The sequence below is a fragment of the Ursus maritimus genome, unplaced genomic scaffold (genome assembly GCF_017311325.1).
Source record: "Ursus maritimus isolate PB19 unplaced genomic scaffold, ASM1731132v1 scaffold_29, whole genome shotgun sequence".
In the NCBI taxonomy this organism is placed as follows: domain Eukaryota; kingdom Metazoa; phylum Chordata; class Mammalia; order Carnivora; family Ursidae; genus Ursus; species Ursus maritimus.
The window spans coordinates 27,421,337-27,440,665 of NW_024425452.1; the positions used below are offsets into that span (position 1 = coordinate 27,421,337).

The 19,329-nt window shown below is 38.3% G+C and overlaps 2 protein-coding genes across 10 annotated transcripts in view; one reads left to right on the forward strand and one right to left on the reverse strand.

Moving 5' to 3' along the window:
* Positions 1-4,554, reverse strand: part of FILIP1 (filamin A interacting protein 1) — a 258,360-nt gene extending 253,806 nt beyond the window's left edge. The window contains exons 1-2 of the mRNA XM_008684837.2: positions 4,416-4,554; positions 2,099-2,218 (exon numbers count right to left, since the gene is read on the reverse strand). The gene's annotated coding sequence lies outside the window, so the exon portion shown is untranslated. The remainder of the gene's footprint in view (positions 1-2,098; positions 2,219-4,415) is intronic.
* Positions 4,555-4,674: 120 nt separating this feature from the next.
* Positions 4,675-19,329, forward strand: part of SENP6 (SUMO specific peptidase 6) — a 117,673-nt gene continuing 103,018 nt past the window's right edge. For 4 of the 9 annotated variants that reach the window (XM_040643682.1, XM_040643680.1, XM_040643681.1 and 1 more), the window contains exon 1: positions 4,676-5,367. In XM_040643682.1, coding sequence (XP_040499616.1) covers positions 5,316-5,367 — 52 coding nt within the window. In that variant the 5' untranslated portion in view covers positions 4,676-5,315. Of the gene's footprint in view, positions 5,368-19,329 lie in introns of all 9 variants that reach the window. The other 5 variants (XM_040643678.1, XM_040643679.1, XM_040643684.1 and 2 more) reach the window with 4 other exon arrangements.

The window sequence follows — 19,329 nt, forward strand, 5'->3', positions numbered from 1 at the left end:
AGTCACCTGAAAACTTCACTGTTCATTTATTAATGTTGATACTGAAGAAACCTGTGTTATTCTGAGGATATATTCACTGACAATTTGTAAAATATGAGTTTGAGCTTCACTTAATCAAAAGTTTAAAAACTTAAACATTAAAATTTTAGCTAATAAACTACCTGTTGAAGTTCTAGGAAAAAATCTGCGACATGGAACAGAGACAGAAAGCATGAACTAAAAGAAAAACTGGAAACAATAAAGGAGCTTCAAATGGAGCATGGTAGGATTAAACAAGAGCAAAAATAAGATAATCAACAAGTTGAAAGTGAAGTAGAATATTATAATGTAGAAATTATGTTAAAATAGAAACTTAAAACATACTTATAACAGAAATGTATACATTATTCTCATACAAGACTCACTGTTCATTTTATCTGACACAAATGCATTTAGCTCTTCAAAAACCATCAACCAGAATTTGCAGAACATGCTATTGTCTTCTGAAACTTGTATTCAGTCATGGACTAACTATGTACTACACTTTTTAGTGCTTAAAATAATAAGATTGAGTATTTTGTTATCAAAGAAATCTATGTATTTAGACTGGGCTACTATTTTATTAATAACCACTAAGCTCTACCAGCATAAAATACGAATCAGTTTATTCAAGTACAGTTGACCCTTGAACAAGTCAGGGGTTAGGAGCATCCATGCCCCCATGCAATGGAAAATCTGTGTATAACTTTTGATTCCCCAAAAACTTAACTACTAATAGCCTACTGTTGCCTGAAGCCTTGCTGATAACATAGTAAAGTAACACATATTTTGTATGTTATATGTATTATACATTATATTCTTACAATAAAATAAGCTAGACAAAAGGAAATGTAATTTTAAAATCATAAGAAAAAAATCATATGAAAGTGAAATACACTTACAGTATTGTACTGTATTGAAAAAAATCCACATTATTATAAGTGGACCCATGCAATTCAAACCTAAGTTGGTCAAGGGTCAACCACAGTTTTACATGCAACATTTTAAATCTGACTAAAATAGAGGAAAAGCCAGCCAGCCATGATACAAAAAAAGAATTTGTAGCCATAGAGAGCAATCTTCGTTATTATGTATCCATTACCAACTCAAGTCCTCCTTCTGTCAGTTCCTGCCCTTTTTAAAAGTTGTTTCAGCATTGATTGTAATCTTCAAAGCCAGGCCCTAGTTTCACATATTGATTGTTGATCCTTTTTAGTGTATTTATCATAGATTTCTACCACAATGTTACTTAGGGCAAAGACATTTTCTGGACTTCTGAGAAGATTGAATTAGATGGTTTCTAAGGAATCCAGGTTCTAGAATTCTAGGATTCTGAATTTTCCTTGGCAGAGAATATTTTAAACATGTTGTTTTCATTTGTTCATTCATTCAGCAGATATGTGTTAACCTACTGGGGCGAGACTCTATTTAGACAAAAAGTACATTGAGGATGGAGGATAAAACATGTTCAAAGGCTCTAAAGTAGAAAAGAAGATGAAGCATTTGTGGAACTGAAAGAAATACAAAATGGTTGGAGCTTAACTGAGAAGGTGAAAACGCTATTAAGATGAGGCTCATGAAGTAGTTAGGGAGGGCCCAGTAGATCAAGTAAGGATTTAGGATTTTATCCTAAGAGCAACAGGAAACCTTTGAATGGTTTAAACAGGAAGGTGCTTTGATCTGATTTTTAAAAAAGAATCATTGTAGTTTTTGTGTGAGAAATGGATTAGAGGATGGGTACAGAACATGGAATGGCCTGTTTGAAGCTGTTATTACAGTAGTATGGCTGAGAGGTGATCGTGGCTAAGACTAGAGTAGGCTCATTGGAATTGAAAAAAATGTGAATAGATTCAAGATACATTCAAGGATGTAGATTTAATCTAAAAAGCAACTCAAGAGTGATTCCTAGGTTTCTAGTTTGTGAAACTGCGTGGATGGCAACACTTTGTACTGAGCAAGAACCCCAGCAGAGGAGTAGCTTTGGGGAGGGTCTCATGCTCCTGTGTCCTTCCAAAGGATCCTGTAGTTGGTCTTAACTCTGTTTTCCTCTGAATTCTGTTTGCACAGGATGACTGTGTACCTTTGTAGATGTTGGTCCTCTGGTTATCGTCATTGACCATTGTGGTTGGAGATCGGATGTTTGCATTACTGAGTTTGGAAGAGTAGGTCCAGGGTTCAAACTTGGTAGTGAGTGACCAGACTGAGTAAAAAAACATTGGAGAAGATAGGGCGTTAGAATTAAAATGTTGGGTGGCAGGACCCTGCTTTGTTTTGTTTTTCTTTTTTTCTAAATTTTCTTTAATGGAATTAGAAAAGATAAAGTAGCTTATTATATCCACTGTAATTACCCATGCATTCAAACCTAAAATAGTCTTTCTCCATTATTTTTATCTTTTATGCCAGAATTAAATTGTTTAATATGACAACTAACAAATTAGCTTACATCTCAATAAAATTTGCTAAACAATAAAGACATGCTATACTTTTAATAAAAATTGACTACGTAACAGATAATTGGTTTTGTAATTAGTCATATTTCTAATATTCAAAAGCATTCTCAGTAACATCCCTCAGTGTCATGCAAAATGTATGTACAAAGAAGGGCTACTAATTTGTATTTGTAAGTATACTAAATACATCTATACTTCAGGGACATGTCCTCAAACTGAAGGTTTCTAGGCCTGAATACCTAAATAAAGAGATACATGATACTATCAATTCTTAACTGATAAGGTTCATATGGAAGAGTAGTGATTCCTGAAAATATCTTTAATCTTATACTTGAATATGGAAACTGATCATTTCACATGTGATTGCAGACTCATAGACTAAATTAAACTAAAAGGAAAGAAATTTAGAGATTGTTTAATCTAATGGTTTTCATAATGTGGTCCCCTAATCAGCAGCATCTTGCATCACATGGGAACATATTAAAAATGCAAATTTTCAGGCGCACTCCAGACCCACTGAATCAGAAACTCTAGGAGTGGGGTAGAGCATTGTTTTAACAAGCCTTTCCAAGTGATTTTGATGCCACACTTTTAAAGTTGGAATTATGTGTTCCCATAAAGATTAGCTGAAATTCACACACAAAATAAGACAATGGACTTTGTCCTAAAGATCCTAAAACAGATTGGTTAAAAGACATCTTTTATGTAACTCCACCTTGTTTCCCATTCTATGTGTATATTAGTTTTCTACGGCTGCTGTAATAAAGTAGCACTAACTTAGCAATTTAGCAAAAATGTATTATCTTACAGTTTTACAAGCTCAGAGGTCCAACATGTTGTTTTGCTGAGCTAAAATCAAGGTGCTCACTTTGCTTTCTGGAAGCTTTACGGGAGAATCAGTTTCCCTGCCTTTTCTGGAAGCTGGCTTCCAGAGGCCACCCACATTCCTTGACTTCTGGCACCTTTTTCCATTTTCAAAGCCAGTATGCATGTATTTTTAAATTAGAGATTATTTTTTAAAACTGCATTTTGGAGTCTGTACAAATGAGTCCAGTCAACCACATATGCCTATTAACTACACGCCTCAGTATTATACTGTCACTGGCACAGACTGTATGTCATAGAGCATCACAACTAGATCATTCAATATACTCAAACAACAAAAATAACAAAGTATAATAAATTATATTCATTATATTACTTTTACTAAATCAGGAAAGATTATTCATTTTAGGAAAAGACTTTAAAAGAAGTTTTAAAGGAAAAGGTTTTCTGCTTATGCCTTAGCTGACAGGACAATTAAACTAATTAGACTAGTTCATTCCTCAAAGATTGCACAAAATCATAGTTTTTCTGCATCGTCTTAACAGTGAATTTTCACTGACACATAGCAGAGATTTTCGTTTTTTAAAGAGGGATAGTGAGGGATTTAAGAAAAATGTTCGCTTAGAGGACTATGCACCTAAAGGAATCGAGTTTTGGTGGTGTAACTACACATAACTTCTTTCTTTTCTGTATTCGGATTTTCATTAAAGAATGTCTTATTTTTATAATTTTAAAAAGCCAAAGGAAAAAGGAAAAGAAGGAAAAGCAAAACGTGAAATAATAACCTGCAATTAATTATAAGGCCTGACTTGTAAGGTAGGGAATGGTTTTAGAAGTCTTAGGTACATGACAGCATTTTTTTTTACATTGTCATCCACAATGTACTGTAGAATCTTCCTTGATAAATTATTTTGAAAACTTTTTAAAAAATGAATGAGGACCACAAATCATTTTCTACACATGTGATTACAGTAACTACCTCACTGTAGCTTCCCTCTTCAGTTAGCTATGGTTTAAATTCTAAGGCCTGGTCAAAGAAAGGAACTTTTAACATTTTTTAGGCAATTGTGGTGCCACAGAACCCAAACTCATCACCGGCCTGGCTTAGAAGCGCTCACACACCAAGTCTGCCATGGGGCCCTCGGCGGTCGAGATTTTGGGCGAAACGTGTCGAGGCCGAGTCGGCGCCGCGCAGGCTGGCCCTACCGAGAGCCAAGGCGGAGGGAGCCGCGAGCCGGCGTTCGGTGCGGCGCTGCAGAGCGCTCTGCCCGCGAGCGGAGCCCGGGCTCTTGAGGGGGAGCGGCGCTGGGGGCGGCGGCGTCGGGGTGGGGGCGGGAGCCGGGCGGCAGCTCCAGCGCCCGTGGGGGAGGAGCGGCGGCGGCTGGAGCTGCTGTGGCGACGGACGCGAGGCGGTGGCAGAGGAGACCCACCCCTGTCCACATGGACAGTCGCAAAGGCCTCCGCTGATGCATTCACGCCTGGGCGGGGTGGGCGGACGGCTGTAGCGGCGGCGGCGGCTGCAGAGAGAGCGAAGGGCCTGGGGGCGCCTGACGGTCGCGAAGACCTCGCCGCCCCGGCGCGGCGGCGGCTGCGGCCATTTTACGGCCCGGGACGAAGGGAGGTGTGTTTGTGTGCTCGCCTTCAACCTCTCTTCCTGGGGCCCGCGGCTGGGGAGAGCGTCTCAGGCGGCCTGGGTAGGCGGTGGATGGGGAGTCGTGGGCCGAGAGGAACCGGGCCCGGGAAGCGCCGTCGCCGTCGTCGCCGCTCGCGTTCCCCCGGAGGGGCCTGAGGAGAAGCCCAGGCCGCGGGCCTCGCCACCCGCCAGCCCGCGGATAGGCCCGGGAGCGCCTGGCCTGCTTTGTGTAGGCCCATCTGGACGTGGGAGCGCCGCCCCCCTGACGGCCGAGTTCTAGGCCCGCAACCCTGCGGCGGCTACCTTCCTGCGGCGCGGCCCCTCATCCCGGCAAGCGCGGCGGTGGTGTGGGCCATGGATTAAGAAGGAGGCGGCGTGGGAGGAGGAAGATGGCGGCTGGCAAGAGCGGCGGCAGCGCTGGAGAGATTACTTTTCTGGAAGGTACATCTGTTTCTGCCCTTGCAGGGGGTGGGGTGGGGAAATACAGGAAAGTGTGGCCCCCTGGTCTCCGGATATTCAGTTATTCGCATTGGGTGGGGGGGGGGCAGAGGCACTGGGGGGCGGGGGCTGCTGGGGCGATGGCGGGGAGGGAGTGTGTTGCGAGCGCGCTGGGTTCGAGTCCGCCGGTGCGGGGGTGGGGGGACTTGGCCTAGGCCGACATAGCCAAGAGGGCTCCGGTGGATCCAGATTCCAGCTGGAGTTGGTGGGTATCTTTAGAGAGTGCATGGGTTAAGTCTTTGACATTTTAATATATTTTGGTGGTGGCCTAGGGATGAGAGCAGATTGCATTCAGATCTTTTTTGGTGTTCATGGAAAGTTTCAGATTGCTAAAGTCGGGTGAAATTGGGGGACAGTCTAAGTAGGGAGGGGAGAGGTAGTTTTACTTGGATATGTTTTATATACGCCTTCTTCTCTTTCTGTTTCGCAGAGCTTTAGGCTTCCTAATGCAGCCAGTATTCCGAAGAAGTCTGGCCATGTCTGATACTCTTACGAAATGTGTTTTGCTAAAGATATTTTATAAAATAATTTATCTGAAAGTAGAGAAGGAGATTCACAATGTCAATATGGGGACGGTCACCAAAGCTAATAGACAAAGTTTGGGTGGTTCCATTTTTATTCACTTGTGAGGGAAAGTTAAACATTTGCTCTAAGTGGATTAAGTAAGTCTTAAGAAACGCTGTATGTTATTGTTGGGAATGGTGGTAATGGGTAACAATATTGGTTCTTTGCCCGTATAAATAAGGACCTCCCCCCCCCCCCCCCCTCAGTACTGGTAAATTCGTTGTGGTTGTGGACCAGGAACTTGACTGTTCACATTGCTTAATTTGACTGTGGGTTCAGTGTTTACACTGAATTAAATATAAATTGAGTTTATAAATATGTTTAGAAAAATGAGTCTGTTGTGCAGTGATTGTTAAAAAGGATTAACCACTCTGGATAATTTCACAAAGATGATTTTCATATACAGTATAAGCAGTATTTTTTAAAAATAATTAATTAGAAACATTTCTGGATTAAGAAAGTGTATCTTAACTGTGGTACAGGTATTCTATAAGAGGGTGTAGAGAGATAGGTATTTCCTTGCTTACAGTTTTATTAACAGCACCTGGAACAGTGCCTGGACTACAGTAGATCCTCAGTATTACTCTAATGAACGAATTGGGCCTAACAGAGGCAAATAGGAAAAGAAAGCTTAATTTTCTTAAGTTTTTCTTGAGTATACCAAAGCAAAAAAAAAAAAAAAATCTTAAAGGTGATGAGAGCTTTATATGAGATTCCTAGTAAGAAGATGTGGAAAGCTTCTAAAGTTTTTCTGGGTTCATTTCGTATTAGCTCTGTTCTACCTCCATTGTTGTTTGGCCAGAATAGATAACCTATCAGAGACTGAGTGTGGTGCAGCTTGTGTTACAGGTGGTGCTGTGCTGATATTTTTTGTTTTGATATTGGAACCTCCAAAGATGGCTTGTGATGCTTTCTTAGTACATTCAGTATGCAGATGATTGATTGTATTTTTGTACTGCAGTAAGTTTGGGACTTCTATAGGGCTTCTGATTCAGTTTAAATTCTGACTAGATGAGCATAGGGAGGATGGAAAGAGCATAAATAAAGCCAACAAATACAGGGCTGATTGTGAATTTCAAACTATTGCTTTAAGTTGAATCTGACTTAAGGGTCTAGGAATCTACAGTGACAATAAATTTGAGTTTCATGTCTCATTCAGCATTCCCATAAACAAAGCAAATGGTAACTTGTTAGAATATGACCATAAGGGAAAGCAAGGATTTCAGTTTCTCATATCTGATTTTTATATATTGTACTGAATCTTTCTAAATAAATGGAATGATGCCAGTATTTTTTGTGTTCAATTCTTTTCTTTCCACTTTAATACTCCACTGTAACTTGCCATACATTTTATACTACCATATTTATGTGTTTTCAAAATATTTCCCCATAGGCCTTAGGATTTAATATTAAACATCAACAGAGTATACTTTCCTTACTCTCTGGTAGACTTATTGAAAAACTGAAGTAGGTTTTCATTTACTCATCAGGTATTTATAGCCACCTATTCTGTGCTAGGCACTGTACAAACACATGGTATTCCCTTATACTATTTTCTTTTTCACAGTAGCACTTACCACTTGATAAGCTTATGTTTTTCAGTCCTACTAAAATATAAACTCCCTGAAAACAGTGACTTTGTCTTTTCACCATCATATTTCTTGCACTTAGAACAATTTGTTGTTAATGGAATAAACAAGATGATAGCAGTATGATAAAGACTGGAAGAAATAACACAGAGCAATAAAGGAATGGAAAAGCCATTTTACATGGTATTAAAATCAGGAAAGGCCCTCCTGAGAAAGTGACACCTTACTTAAGGTAACACCTTAACTATGAGATACTTGAGAATATGGCAGAGGAGATGATGCCTGTAAAGTTTCGAGACGATACATGGTTCCATTTGTGAAACAAAAAGGAGGTCATTGTGGCTTGAATGTAGCAAGCAAAGGAGAGAGTGATAAAAAGAGAGGCAGTAGATCTATCATGCAAGATGTTGAATTTTTATTTTATTCTAAGAAGTGGGAAGTCATTGAAGAGTTTGGGGCCAAGGAGTGTCATGATATGATTTATCTTTTTAAAAATCACTTTGTTCTGTGTACGATGATTTAGAGAAGAGGAATAGTAAAATCAGGGGCTTGAGTTAGAATATCGGAGTACTCTAAAAAAGAGGGGTTAGAATAGATAAATAGATAAAAAGTACTAGGAGGTAAAAACTTCCAGTCATAAAATAATCACAGAGGTGAAAAGTACAGCATAGGAAATATAGTCAGTAATACTGTAATAATGTTATATGGTAACAGATGGTGACTACACTTAACAGTAGTGAACATTGAGTGATATATAGAATTGTTAAATCAAAATGTTGTACACCTGAAACTAATATAACGTTGTATGTTAACTATACTTAAATAAAACCAACAGATGGTCTTGAATTAGAATGGTAGCAGTGGGGATTGGGGAAGAGTGGATAGACTGAAGATATGTTTGGATGTAGACCTTACAGGACTTCTTGGTGGATTGTATTTTGAGGATCAGAGTATGGGAGTAATCATAGATGGCTCCTAGAGTTTTGGTTGGAGGTGTTGGGGGGTAATTCCACTTACTGAAATGGAGTAGACAGAGAGGAATGAGGAATTTATAGCTCTACTTCGGTCAAATTAAGTTTGAGATGCCTATTTGTCATCCATATTCTAAATTATGTTTTATTTCCTTATAACTAAGTAAAATGTTAATTCTATTTCCTTTTCTGACTTCATTAGGGAAAAGGAGACCTACTGGCTACTATTGTACTTAATTTTTTTAGTATAGTATCACACTAAAATTGTTTTGTTTCTCTTTGTTTCTTTTTCTTCTGTACACATATGGTTGTCTTGTACCCCTTTTCTCCATGCGATAATAGTTTGCCTGGTTTTTCTTTTCCTTCATTCATTCAACAGGTATTTATTGAGCAATTGCAGTGTTGTAGGTACTATGAGAGGCACAGTGATGAAGAAAAAGAAATGGTTTCTCCATGGGTGAGGAGAGTCAGTGATCAAGTAATCACACTTGTAAATGTAAAATTACAACTGTCAGGCACAACAAAAGGAATTATTTATAATAATAAGAATTTTAGGGGCACCTGGGTGGCTCAGTCGTTAGGCTCAGGTCATGATCTTAGGGTCCTGGGATTGACTCCCTGCTCAGCGGGAAGCCTGCTTCTCCCTCTCGCACTCCCCCTGCTAGTGTTTCCTCTCTTGCTGTGTCTCTCTCTGTCAAATAAATAAATAAAATCTTAAAAAAAAGAAAAAATAACAAGAATTTGATCTAACTAGGCATTTTGAAGGGTGAGTAGGAAAAGGAAGGGTGGGAAGGCAGAGCTTTCCAGGCAGAGGGAATAAAATAGAGGGAGCATGGCATGTTACTTAAGGAACTAAAAGGAGGACAGTGTGATGCTGGCAAAGAGAATGGTATGAGATGAAACTGGAGGTAGCATTATCAGATTTGTTTCCCAAAAGTCATTGACTACCACATGGAAAAAGATGCTTTAGAGAAGAGCAAAGATTATCAACAAGATCAGTTAGGGCAAAGGAGATGGTAACTAGCTTGTTCTTATAACTTAAAAAAAAAATCTCCCCCCTTTTTTCTCCTCTGTGGAACTTTTAAAAAATTTACTTCCTCTCTCATTTGTTCCTTCTTTCTTATACTGCACTTACATCTAACTTTCTTTCCCTTTGCCCTTTTTTTTTCTTTTTAAAGATTTTATTTATTTATTCGACAGAGATAGAGACAGCCAGCGAGAGAGGGAACACAAGCAGGGGGAGTGGGAGAGGAAGAAGCAGGCTCCCAGCGGAGGAGCCTGATGTGGGGCTCGATCCCATAATGCCGGGATCACGCCCTGAGCCGAAGGCAGACGCCCAACCGCTGTGCCACCCAGGCGCCCCATGCCCTTTTTTTTTCTACCAACTAATTGCCTCACCAATATTTTCTCCCATTTTTTTTGTCTTCCCTTTTGTGTGTATGTATACATATGTAACTGCTTTGTTTTCCTTTTCATTTTGGGTCCAGCTCCCTTTTGGACTTTGACCACTAGCTTGAAAAGCCAGATGCTGAACTATTGCACTGTTGCCCTCTATACCAGCAAAATCTATTAAGTCTCCAAATGAAAAGTGTTTTCTATTTCCCCTTAACCATACTTTTATTTTACATGAAAGTGTAAAAACCCAATCGGTTTGTCAGTTTTACTGGGGACTGTAAATACTTCATAGGATCTCTTGAACTAAAGCACAATTTCTTCTAAGTGATTGGCATGCCATGAATATGAGCAAGGTCTTTAGTTTCCACCTGCTAAGTGGAACACACCACAAAGTTCTCCATTTATCCCTGCTTCTTCTTTTGACAGCACTACTTTTAGAAACTACATCACACTATCATTCCTTAATTACTCCTTACTTAAGTATGTTTATTTCCTGGTTTTGTCCCCGTTGAATTGATTTCATGTACTCACGTGGAACAGTAGAGTAGAACATCACTTAGAATGGCATTTTCATTAGAAATGCAATGAGAGAGGCGCCTGGGTGGCTCAGTGGGTTAAGCACCTGCCTTTGGCTCAGGTCATGATCTCAGGGTCCTGGGATCCAGCCCCACATCGGGTTCCCTGCTCAGCAGAGAATCTGTTTCTCTCTCTTTCTCTCTCTCTGACCCTTCTCCCCACTTTTTCTCTCTCTCTCTCAAAAAAAAAAAAAAAAAAAAGTGCAATGAAAGCATGAACTCAGAAGCCAGAATGCCAGGATTCAACATTTAGCTCTACCACTTACTAGTTGTGTGATCTTGGATAGATTTCTTAACCTCTTTGTGTTTTCATATCTGTGAACCAAGGAGAGTAATTGTAATTACCTCATAAAATTGCCATGAACATTAAATGTATTAATACCTTTTTAATTCTTAGAACAATTCCAGGCATATAATCCCAAGCACTGTGTGTTAGTTGGTATTATTGATTTTCTTAGTAGGCAGAGAAGAGAAAAAATGTCTTTTTCTTGCTTTCCTTCTCTTTCATATTGCCTTTGCTTTTATTTGAATTTGTTTTATTTTTTCTTTCACTTACAACCTTCTTTTTCTAGGTGTTAGCTGATTATTGTGGGGTTTTTTTTAGGGTTTTTTTTTTTTTTTTTTTACATTTTTTTATCTTTTAAATAATCTCTACACCCAGTGAACCTGGGGCTTGAACTCACAACCTGGAGATCATGAGTTATGTGCTCTACTGACTAAGCCAAGCCAGTTGATTGTCAATTGATATTATAGGTTGATTGGTGTAGTCAGAGAGGCAAGAGGGAATGAAATTATATAGTCCACATGTCTACACTTCCATAAGTTGATTGTTTCTGTTGCCATTACTAAACTATGTTGAGTATTTGAGGAAATCAAAAGTTGTAGAAGGGTTATGTGACCTAGAAGAAGTCGATGGGAAAATAGAAACTGGAGCTTGGGATCTGACAAATAGCCTTAACTTCCTTCATTTCCTTCCTTCTTTCCTCTTTCGCTTCCTTCTTTATCCCTTTGCTTCACCCATTCTTCCTTTTGCTTACTTTCCCTTTGACAGACGGGCTGGACAAGAGAAGGAAAAATAATAGGGAATTATGGGGAATTACCAATAACTGATGAAGCAGTGCTCTAAGATGGCAAAAGCAGAAATCACAGATCTCTTAAGGCCCAACTTCAGAAATTACCTAGTCACTTGTGCCATATCTGTTGGCAAAAAGGTCACAAAATCAACCCAGCTTCAAGGGGAGGGGAAGTGGACCACCATTCAGTGGGAAGNNNNGCAAAGAATTTGTAGTTCTCTTTAATCTATACAGCCTCCTTTCCTCTCCCATTTACCTGTTGTTGTTGTTTTTAATTCTTTCAACAAAGTCATAGTATTTCTTAAACTTGAAAATGACAGTTCTTATACGATCCAAAAGTTTCTGATAGCTGGGCAGTTTGGGAAGCAATAGAAAGGCAGAACAAAGTAGGCCACACAATTTGTAATTTGTTTCACAGATATAAATAGCAACATAAACAATCATTGGTTTGACTTTTCTTTGGTAAGGGACTGATTGAAGAATTTGAGTCCAGGTAAGCATAAGTAAGAAGAAAAGAGGAAGAATATTAGAAACTTTCCTTTTTTCTTTCATTCAATGATCTCTGGGTCATGGGAGTTGTTACTATAATCTTTCTCTTTTTTCATTACCTAAACTCTTAGAAAACATGGTCATACTATTTATAATATCAAAAATTAAGCTAACACTATCTCAGTACAAAACACAACAGTTAATATACAAGGTCAAAGACACCTATTAATGATCACAATTACAACCCACCTAAGTTGTATATATTGCTTAGAATGATGCAGCATGGATGGTGATCTGTTATTGTGAACTGCAAATTACGGTGGCCAACATCAGCTAAAAGAACAAAGGTAGCAAGTACAGAAGGTAGACCAACTATGCAATATCCATTTGACACTAAAAATGGTGTTGCTTCAGCCCCTACTTTTTGGGTTATCTTACGTTTTGTACTTTACAGAATTTTCTGCATCCATCGCCAAAAATTAGGACCTCTTGTCTCCTGAGGATACAGACTTCCAGTGCTAAAATTGGGACAATCTTAGGGAAATGGGGACATTTAGACACTTTGCCTTATTCCAAGTTAATAGCAATTGCCTTGAGGCCATCTGAAGTTACAGGCTTGATTAATAATACAATAAACCCATATTCTAATCTTGCCTTTGGAGGTGTTTTTGGTTTTGGTTTTGTTTTGTTTTTGTTTTTTGGATTTTTTTTTTTTTTTTTTTTTTTTTTTGCTATTTCAGATACATTTCATGCTTGGGTTTTTTTCCCCCCTCTCACATTAACTGAGTTACAATCTTTGAAATAGAGCAGGGAGGAAAAAAAGCAGTACTTGTGTCCAGTAAACAGTAAATTCACTTTTTCATTTTTTGCAAAGATTAAAGCCGTTTTTCAGAACATAAAGAGCTAGAAATTTCTTGACTTTTTGTAGACTGTGTAGTAACCTTGTTGTCTTTCCTTATTCAAAAATTTGTGAACTTTCTATCCCACACCCTCCTATGTATGAATCTGCCACTAAATCTTGAAAACATAGTGAAGATACTACCTTGACTCTGCCTCCATGAAAACAGTATCTTCTCTGCCTCCATAACTGCTATGACCACTGTTTGGATGAAGTGGGATTCCAGATGTTTTGGCATTTAATCCTTCTTCACCCTAGGTTAGTCTCCATTCTCTATTATCATCACAGGACATTTATCAAAGAATGATTTAGTTTTGTCATAATAGCAATTAAGTCTGAGAATTTTAGGATTTCCTTCACAGTTTGAGTACCAACTCCTGAGTCTCCTTTGTCTTCACTGTTTACAAGCTTTATCTGTTTCTCAAATTTACCTTCTAATTTAAGCTTACTGTGAAACTCTGTCAATTTTTTCCGTATTGAATTCTACATTTCGTGTTCAGAATTAAAGTGTCATTGGCCCACCTCCCTGGACACTGCAGCCATCTCTTACTCTGATAATCTTCTCACCTTTCTTTGGAGCAGAAGGAACAATCTGACAGTCATTTCTGAGTTGTTCATTTCTTGGCCTTGGAATTTGTGTACATCAGGCTTGAGATAACTGAATTTTTAGAATTGTGTATTCTTTGTAAAGGTAGAACCAACTGCAGTACTTTGGGATAAGATACCACCGCTTGATATTTCTGTTTTATAGAAGATCAAGGAGCTTCCAGAAACACCAAAACGAACAGCACCAAATAGCTGCCTGATAATGACCTTGGACAAAACTAAATGTGTGCTGGCATCCTGCCAAAAGATCCATAGAAACTCACTGAACCAAGAGAACATAGAACAGTAGCTGGATCCTAAGGCAAAGAATACGTGGTTTTGGTGGCTCCCAGAGAAGTCTAATTTCGTATCACTCCCAAGAATATAATATATTCAGACTTTATCTTGAGATCGTATTGGATAATCTGTTGGTCTTGTCTTCTGTGCCTAAGTACAAAGGCTTTATAGAGAAAATCACCTCAGCTGGGTGATTTTTCTGCTTCATGTAGCATCTGTGGGAGTTATTCAGTGGTACTTTGGCTAGTCTGGAGGTTCCAAGATGGCTTCATTCAAATGTCTGACTCTGGCAGGAATGGAAAGGTAGCCCCTTGTCTCTCCATGTAGTGTAAAGGCCTCTTCACATGGTCTCTTCAGCAGGGTACTCAGACTTGTAACATGGTGGGTCAGAGCTCCAAGAGACTGCCGTGGAAAATTCTGATAGGTTCTTGAGAAAGACTGGGGCTATACTGCTATAGAGCCACCTGAAATTGCTTTAATTGAGATTTTCTGACATTTGCATTTAATTCCTCTTTATTTATTTATTTTTACTGCTTTTATATTTCTAAGTTGCAGAAGTTAACTTCTGTCACAGTGATCCTTTTTAATTTACCCTGTTTTTCGTTATTTTTCTTAGAGCATGCTCATAATGAGTTCATGCGCGGTGTCGGGAAGGGGCAGAGGGAGAAGCAGAACCCTGTTGAGCAGGGAGCCGGATGCGGGACTCAATCCCAGAACTCTGGAGTCATGACCTAAGCTGAAGGCAGACACTTAACTGACTAAGCCACCCAGGCACCCCTCCTGTTTTTCATTATTGTAAAACCTTATAGTGATAGTTTAAAAATTATTAAGAAATATTTCCTACTTGCTAGCCTAAAGAAAACATTACTAATACAGTTGAAGGTGAGGTGAACCCTGTCCTTTTTCCATCCTCTACCTCCAGGGGTAACTACCATCCTTGATTTGGTAGTTATCTTTCTCATGCAATTCTTTGTACTTTAATCTTTTTTATTTAAAAAAAGATTTATTTATTTATTATAGAGAGAGTACATGCGTGAGTGGGGGGAGAGTCTGAGGGAGAGGGAGAGAGAATCTCAAGCAGACTCCAGGCTGGGTGTGGAGCCTGATGTGGGACTCGATCTCATGATCTAGAGATTATGACCTGAACCAAAATCAGGAGTCAGATACTTAATGGACTGAGCCACCCAGGCACCCCATGTACTTTACTCTTTCTGTATGTATCTCTAAACTGTGTGTGTGTAAATTATTTTGCATGTCTTAGAACATTTTGTGAATCACGTTCTGTATTTTTCTGCAACTTGCAGACATTTTTCATTCTTATAGCATTGCTTGAGAGATTAATGTTGATGACAGTAGTTCTAATACTTCCATTTTCATTGCTATTTATGATTTCGTAGTGTGAATATGCTACAGTTCATACGTTCCTCTGTGGAAAGTTAGGTTTTATCTACTTTTCTGCTATTACATTGCTACTCTGAATACCTTCCTGTGTTTCATATTGCTACTATGAAATTTTTTAAAAGTACTTCTCCTTGTGCATATGTGTGTGTTTCTCTGGGGCATAAGTCAGCAAACTTTTTCTGTAAAAGGCCAGATAGTAAATATTTTACACTTCTTAGTCTGAACACTCCCTGTTGCAATTACTCAGTGCTGTTATTTTAGCAAGGCGGCAGTCATAGATGAGACCTAAGCAAATGAGTATGGCTCTGTGCCAGTAAAACTTGACGGACAGTGAAATCTGAATTTCATATAATTTTCACGTGTTTTGAAACATGATTTTTCCCAACCATTTAAAAATGTTAAAGCCATTAGCTCATGGGCCTCATAGAAAGAGGCAAGAGGCCAGATTTGGCAGGGCATACTTTGCTGACACCTGAGCTAGCGTATCCCTTAGCAATGGAATTATTAGGTCATGTGCAATTTCAGCTTCATGTGGATATTGTCAAATTGATCTCCAAAGTGGTTTGACTAACACTTTTTAAGTTTTCCAGTTAATGGGTGCCTGGGTGGCTCAGTTGGTTAAGCATCTGCCTTAGCTCAGGTCATGATCCCAGGGTTCTGGGATCAAGCTCCCTGTCAGGTTCCCTGCTCAGCAGGGAGCCTGCTTCTCCCTCTCTGCTCCTGCTCATGTGCACTCTCTCTCTCTCTAATAAATAAATAAAATCTTAAAAAAAAAGAATATTATTAAAAAATAAGTTTTCCAGTTTATACACATCATCACCCACTTCATGTTTGATGTCTTACCTTTTGCTAGTCCAATGGGATTATCAGATGGTGGTTTTAATTTATAATAGTAAGATTATATAGTTTATAGTGAGATTATAGTGAGATTAAATATCTTTATTGCTCCATTAAAAAATTATTCATTGTTCATTCAACATTCAAAAAATATTGAGTGCTAACCTAGAGTTAATCCCTATTCTGTGAGCTGGGCACACATGAGTAAATAAAATACCCTATAAGTATTGTTTTTGTGCTTTTGTTTTTTGTGTGTGTATATTTCTGTTCTTAATTGCTCATTATTCTGCCTATTTTGTTTTTCTTTTGGAATGTTGGGGTTCATTATATACTCTGCATAGTAAATTGGATTTGTTAAATTATATGAATTGAACATATATCTTATGAAATTGTTAGTTTTTAATGAATGGAATTACTTTATGAACAGAATTTTTTACTGTACCGTAGTCATTTGTTGTTGTTTTTCCCCGATGGCTTGTGCTTTTTGTGATGTAAGAAATCTTTGGTCTTTTTGGTCCTTTGTATTACAACTTTTTTGTTTTATTAATTACTGTTCTTTAGTTTTTATGACAGCAGTAGTGCCAGTCAGGTATATAGGCTGGGTTAACAGATTTTGGAAATCTATTTGTAGTATATATATTATGTTTCCTTTATATTAAAAAATATTTTAAAGACTTTATTAAATATTTGCAAATCATATATCCAGAATATACAAAGAACTCCTATAACTCATTAGCAAAAACCCTCCAAATAATTAAAAATGGACAAAGGAGGGGCATCTGGATAGCTTGGTTGGTTAATCATCCAACTCTTGATCTAAGCTCAGGTCTTGATCTTAGGGTTGTGAGTTCAGGCACCATTAAAAAAAAATGGACAAAGTTCTTGAATAGACATTTTTCCAAAGAAGACATACAGATGGCCAACAGGTACATGAAAAGGTGCTCAACTATCACTCATCATTCCTTCTGGGAATATATCTGAAGTAAACAATGTCAAGGGGGAGGTGGGTAAAGTTTAAATAGGTAATGGGGATTAAGGAATGTACTTGTGATGAGCACTGGGTGTTGTATGGAAGTGTGGAATCACTATATTATACACATGAAACTAATATTACACTGTATGTAAAAACTTAAAAAAGAAAGACGCTATGTCAAAGAGCTGCACCCACATGTTCATAGTAGCATTATTTATAATAGCCAAGACATGGAAAAAGCCTAAGTGTCCACTGACAGATGAATGGATAAAGAAGTTGTAGTATACATATATACAATGGAATATTATTCAACCATAAAAAATGAGGAAATATGTAATTTGTGACAACATATGTGGACCTTGAGGGCATTATGCTAAGTGAGATAAGTCAGACAGAAAGACAAATACTGTATGATCTCATATATGGAGTCTAGAAAAAAGAGATCAGATTTGTGATTATCTGAGGCAAGGAATGAGGTGAGGGGTAGGGAACTTGGAGAAGGTTGTCAGAAGGTACAAACTTCCTGTACTGGGGATTTAATGTACAAAATGATGTCTATAGTTAACATTCCTGTGTGGTATTTTTAAAAGTTGTTGACAGTAAATCATCACAGGGAAAAGTTCTTATGAGTTTTCATGTGACGAGTTGTCATCACAAGGAAAAAAACTTTTGGTTTTGTATCTGTGTGAGGTGATGGATGTTAACTGAACTTACAGTGGTAGTCATTTCACAATACATGTAAGTCAAGTCACTATTCTGCACACCTTGAATTTATACAGCGGTAGATGCTAATTATATCTCAACGAAACTGGAAAAAACAGACTTTTTTCCCTAACCATGCAAAACATTTTTTTTTAATTTTTTTAAGGGCAGTTTTAGGTTCACAGCAAAGTTGAGAGGAAGATACAAAGATTTTCCATGTACCTTCTACTTCCACACATGTATAGCCTCCACCTGTATCAACATCTCCTGACAGAGTGGTATATTTATTACAGTTGGTAAGCATATATTAACATAGGGGCACCTAGCTGGCTCTGGTGGAAGAGTATGGGACTCTTGATTGGGGTTGTGAGTTTGAGCCCCATGTTCAGTGTAGAGATCACTTAAATAAACCTACATTGACATATCATAATCAAAGTCCATATTTACAATATGATTCACTCTTGCTGTTATAGAGTCTATGGGTTTGGACAAATGTATAATGACTTGTATCCATCATCATAATACCATACGGAGTATTTTCAGTGCCATAAAATTCTGTGCTCCACCTATTCATCCTTCAGACCTGCCTCCCCAGCACACTCCTGGCAACTACTGATCTTCCTACTGTCCCCATAGTTTTGCCTTTTCCAGAACGTCATATAGTTGAAATCATATAGTATGTATTTTTTTCATATTTGTTTCTTTCAGTTAGTATTATGCATACAAGTTTCCTCCATGTCTTATCATTGATTGATAGCTAATTCCTTCTTAGGGAAATAATATTTCATAATTATCCATTCGGTTAAGGACATCTCGGTTGCTTCCAAGTTTTGGCAGTTATGATAAAGTTGCTGTAAACATTTGTGTGCAGATTTCAGTGCAGATGTAAGTTTTTAACTCCTTAAATACCAAGGAGTGCAGTTTCTGTATGGTAACAGTATGTGTAAGTTTTGCAGGAAACCACAAAACTGTACCATTTTGTATTCTCACCAGCAGTGAGTGAGAATTCTTACTGTTCCACATCCTCAACAGCAGTTGGTGTTGTCGGTGTTCCAGAGTTTAGCTAGGTGTGTAATAGTATCTCGTTTTAATTTGCATATCTCTGATGACCTATGATGTGGAGCATCTTTTAATAGGCTTATTTGCCATCTCTTATTTGCCATCTTTATACCTTGGTGAGGTGTCTGTTAAGGTGTTTGGCCCTTTCCTTTTTTAAAAAATTGAAGAATAGTTGACACAGTAGTAAATTAGTTTCAGCTGTGCAACGTAGTGATTCCACAAGTCTATACATTATGCTTACCACAAGTTTAGCTACCATCAGTCACCATCTGATGCTATTATGATACTGTTGACTATATTCCCTATGCTGTGCCTTTTATTTTAATAGATTTATTTATTTATTTGAGAGAGAGAGAGAGAGGATGTGAGCACGTGAGCAGGGGAAGGGGCAGAGGGAGAGAGTCTTTAGCATACTCCACTGGATCTGAAGACTCTTGAGATCAGGACCTGAGCCGAAGGTTAGATGCTTAACCAACTGCTTGACCCAGGCACCCCTG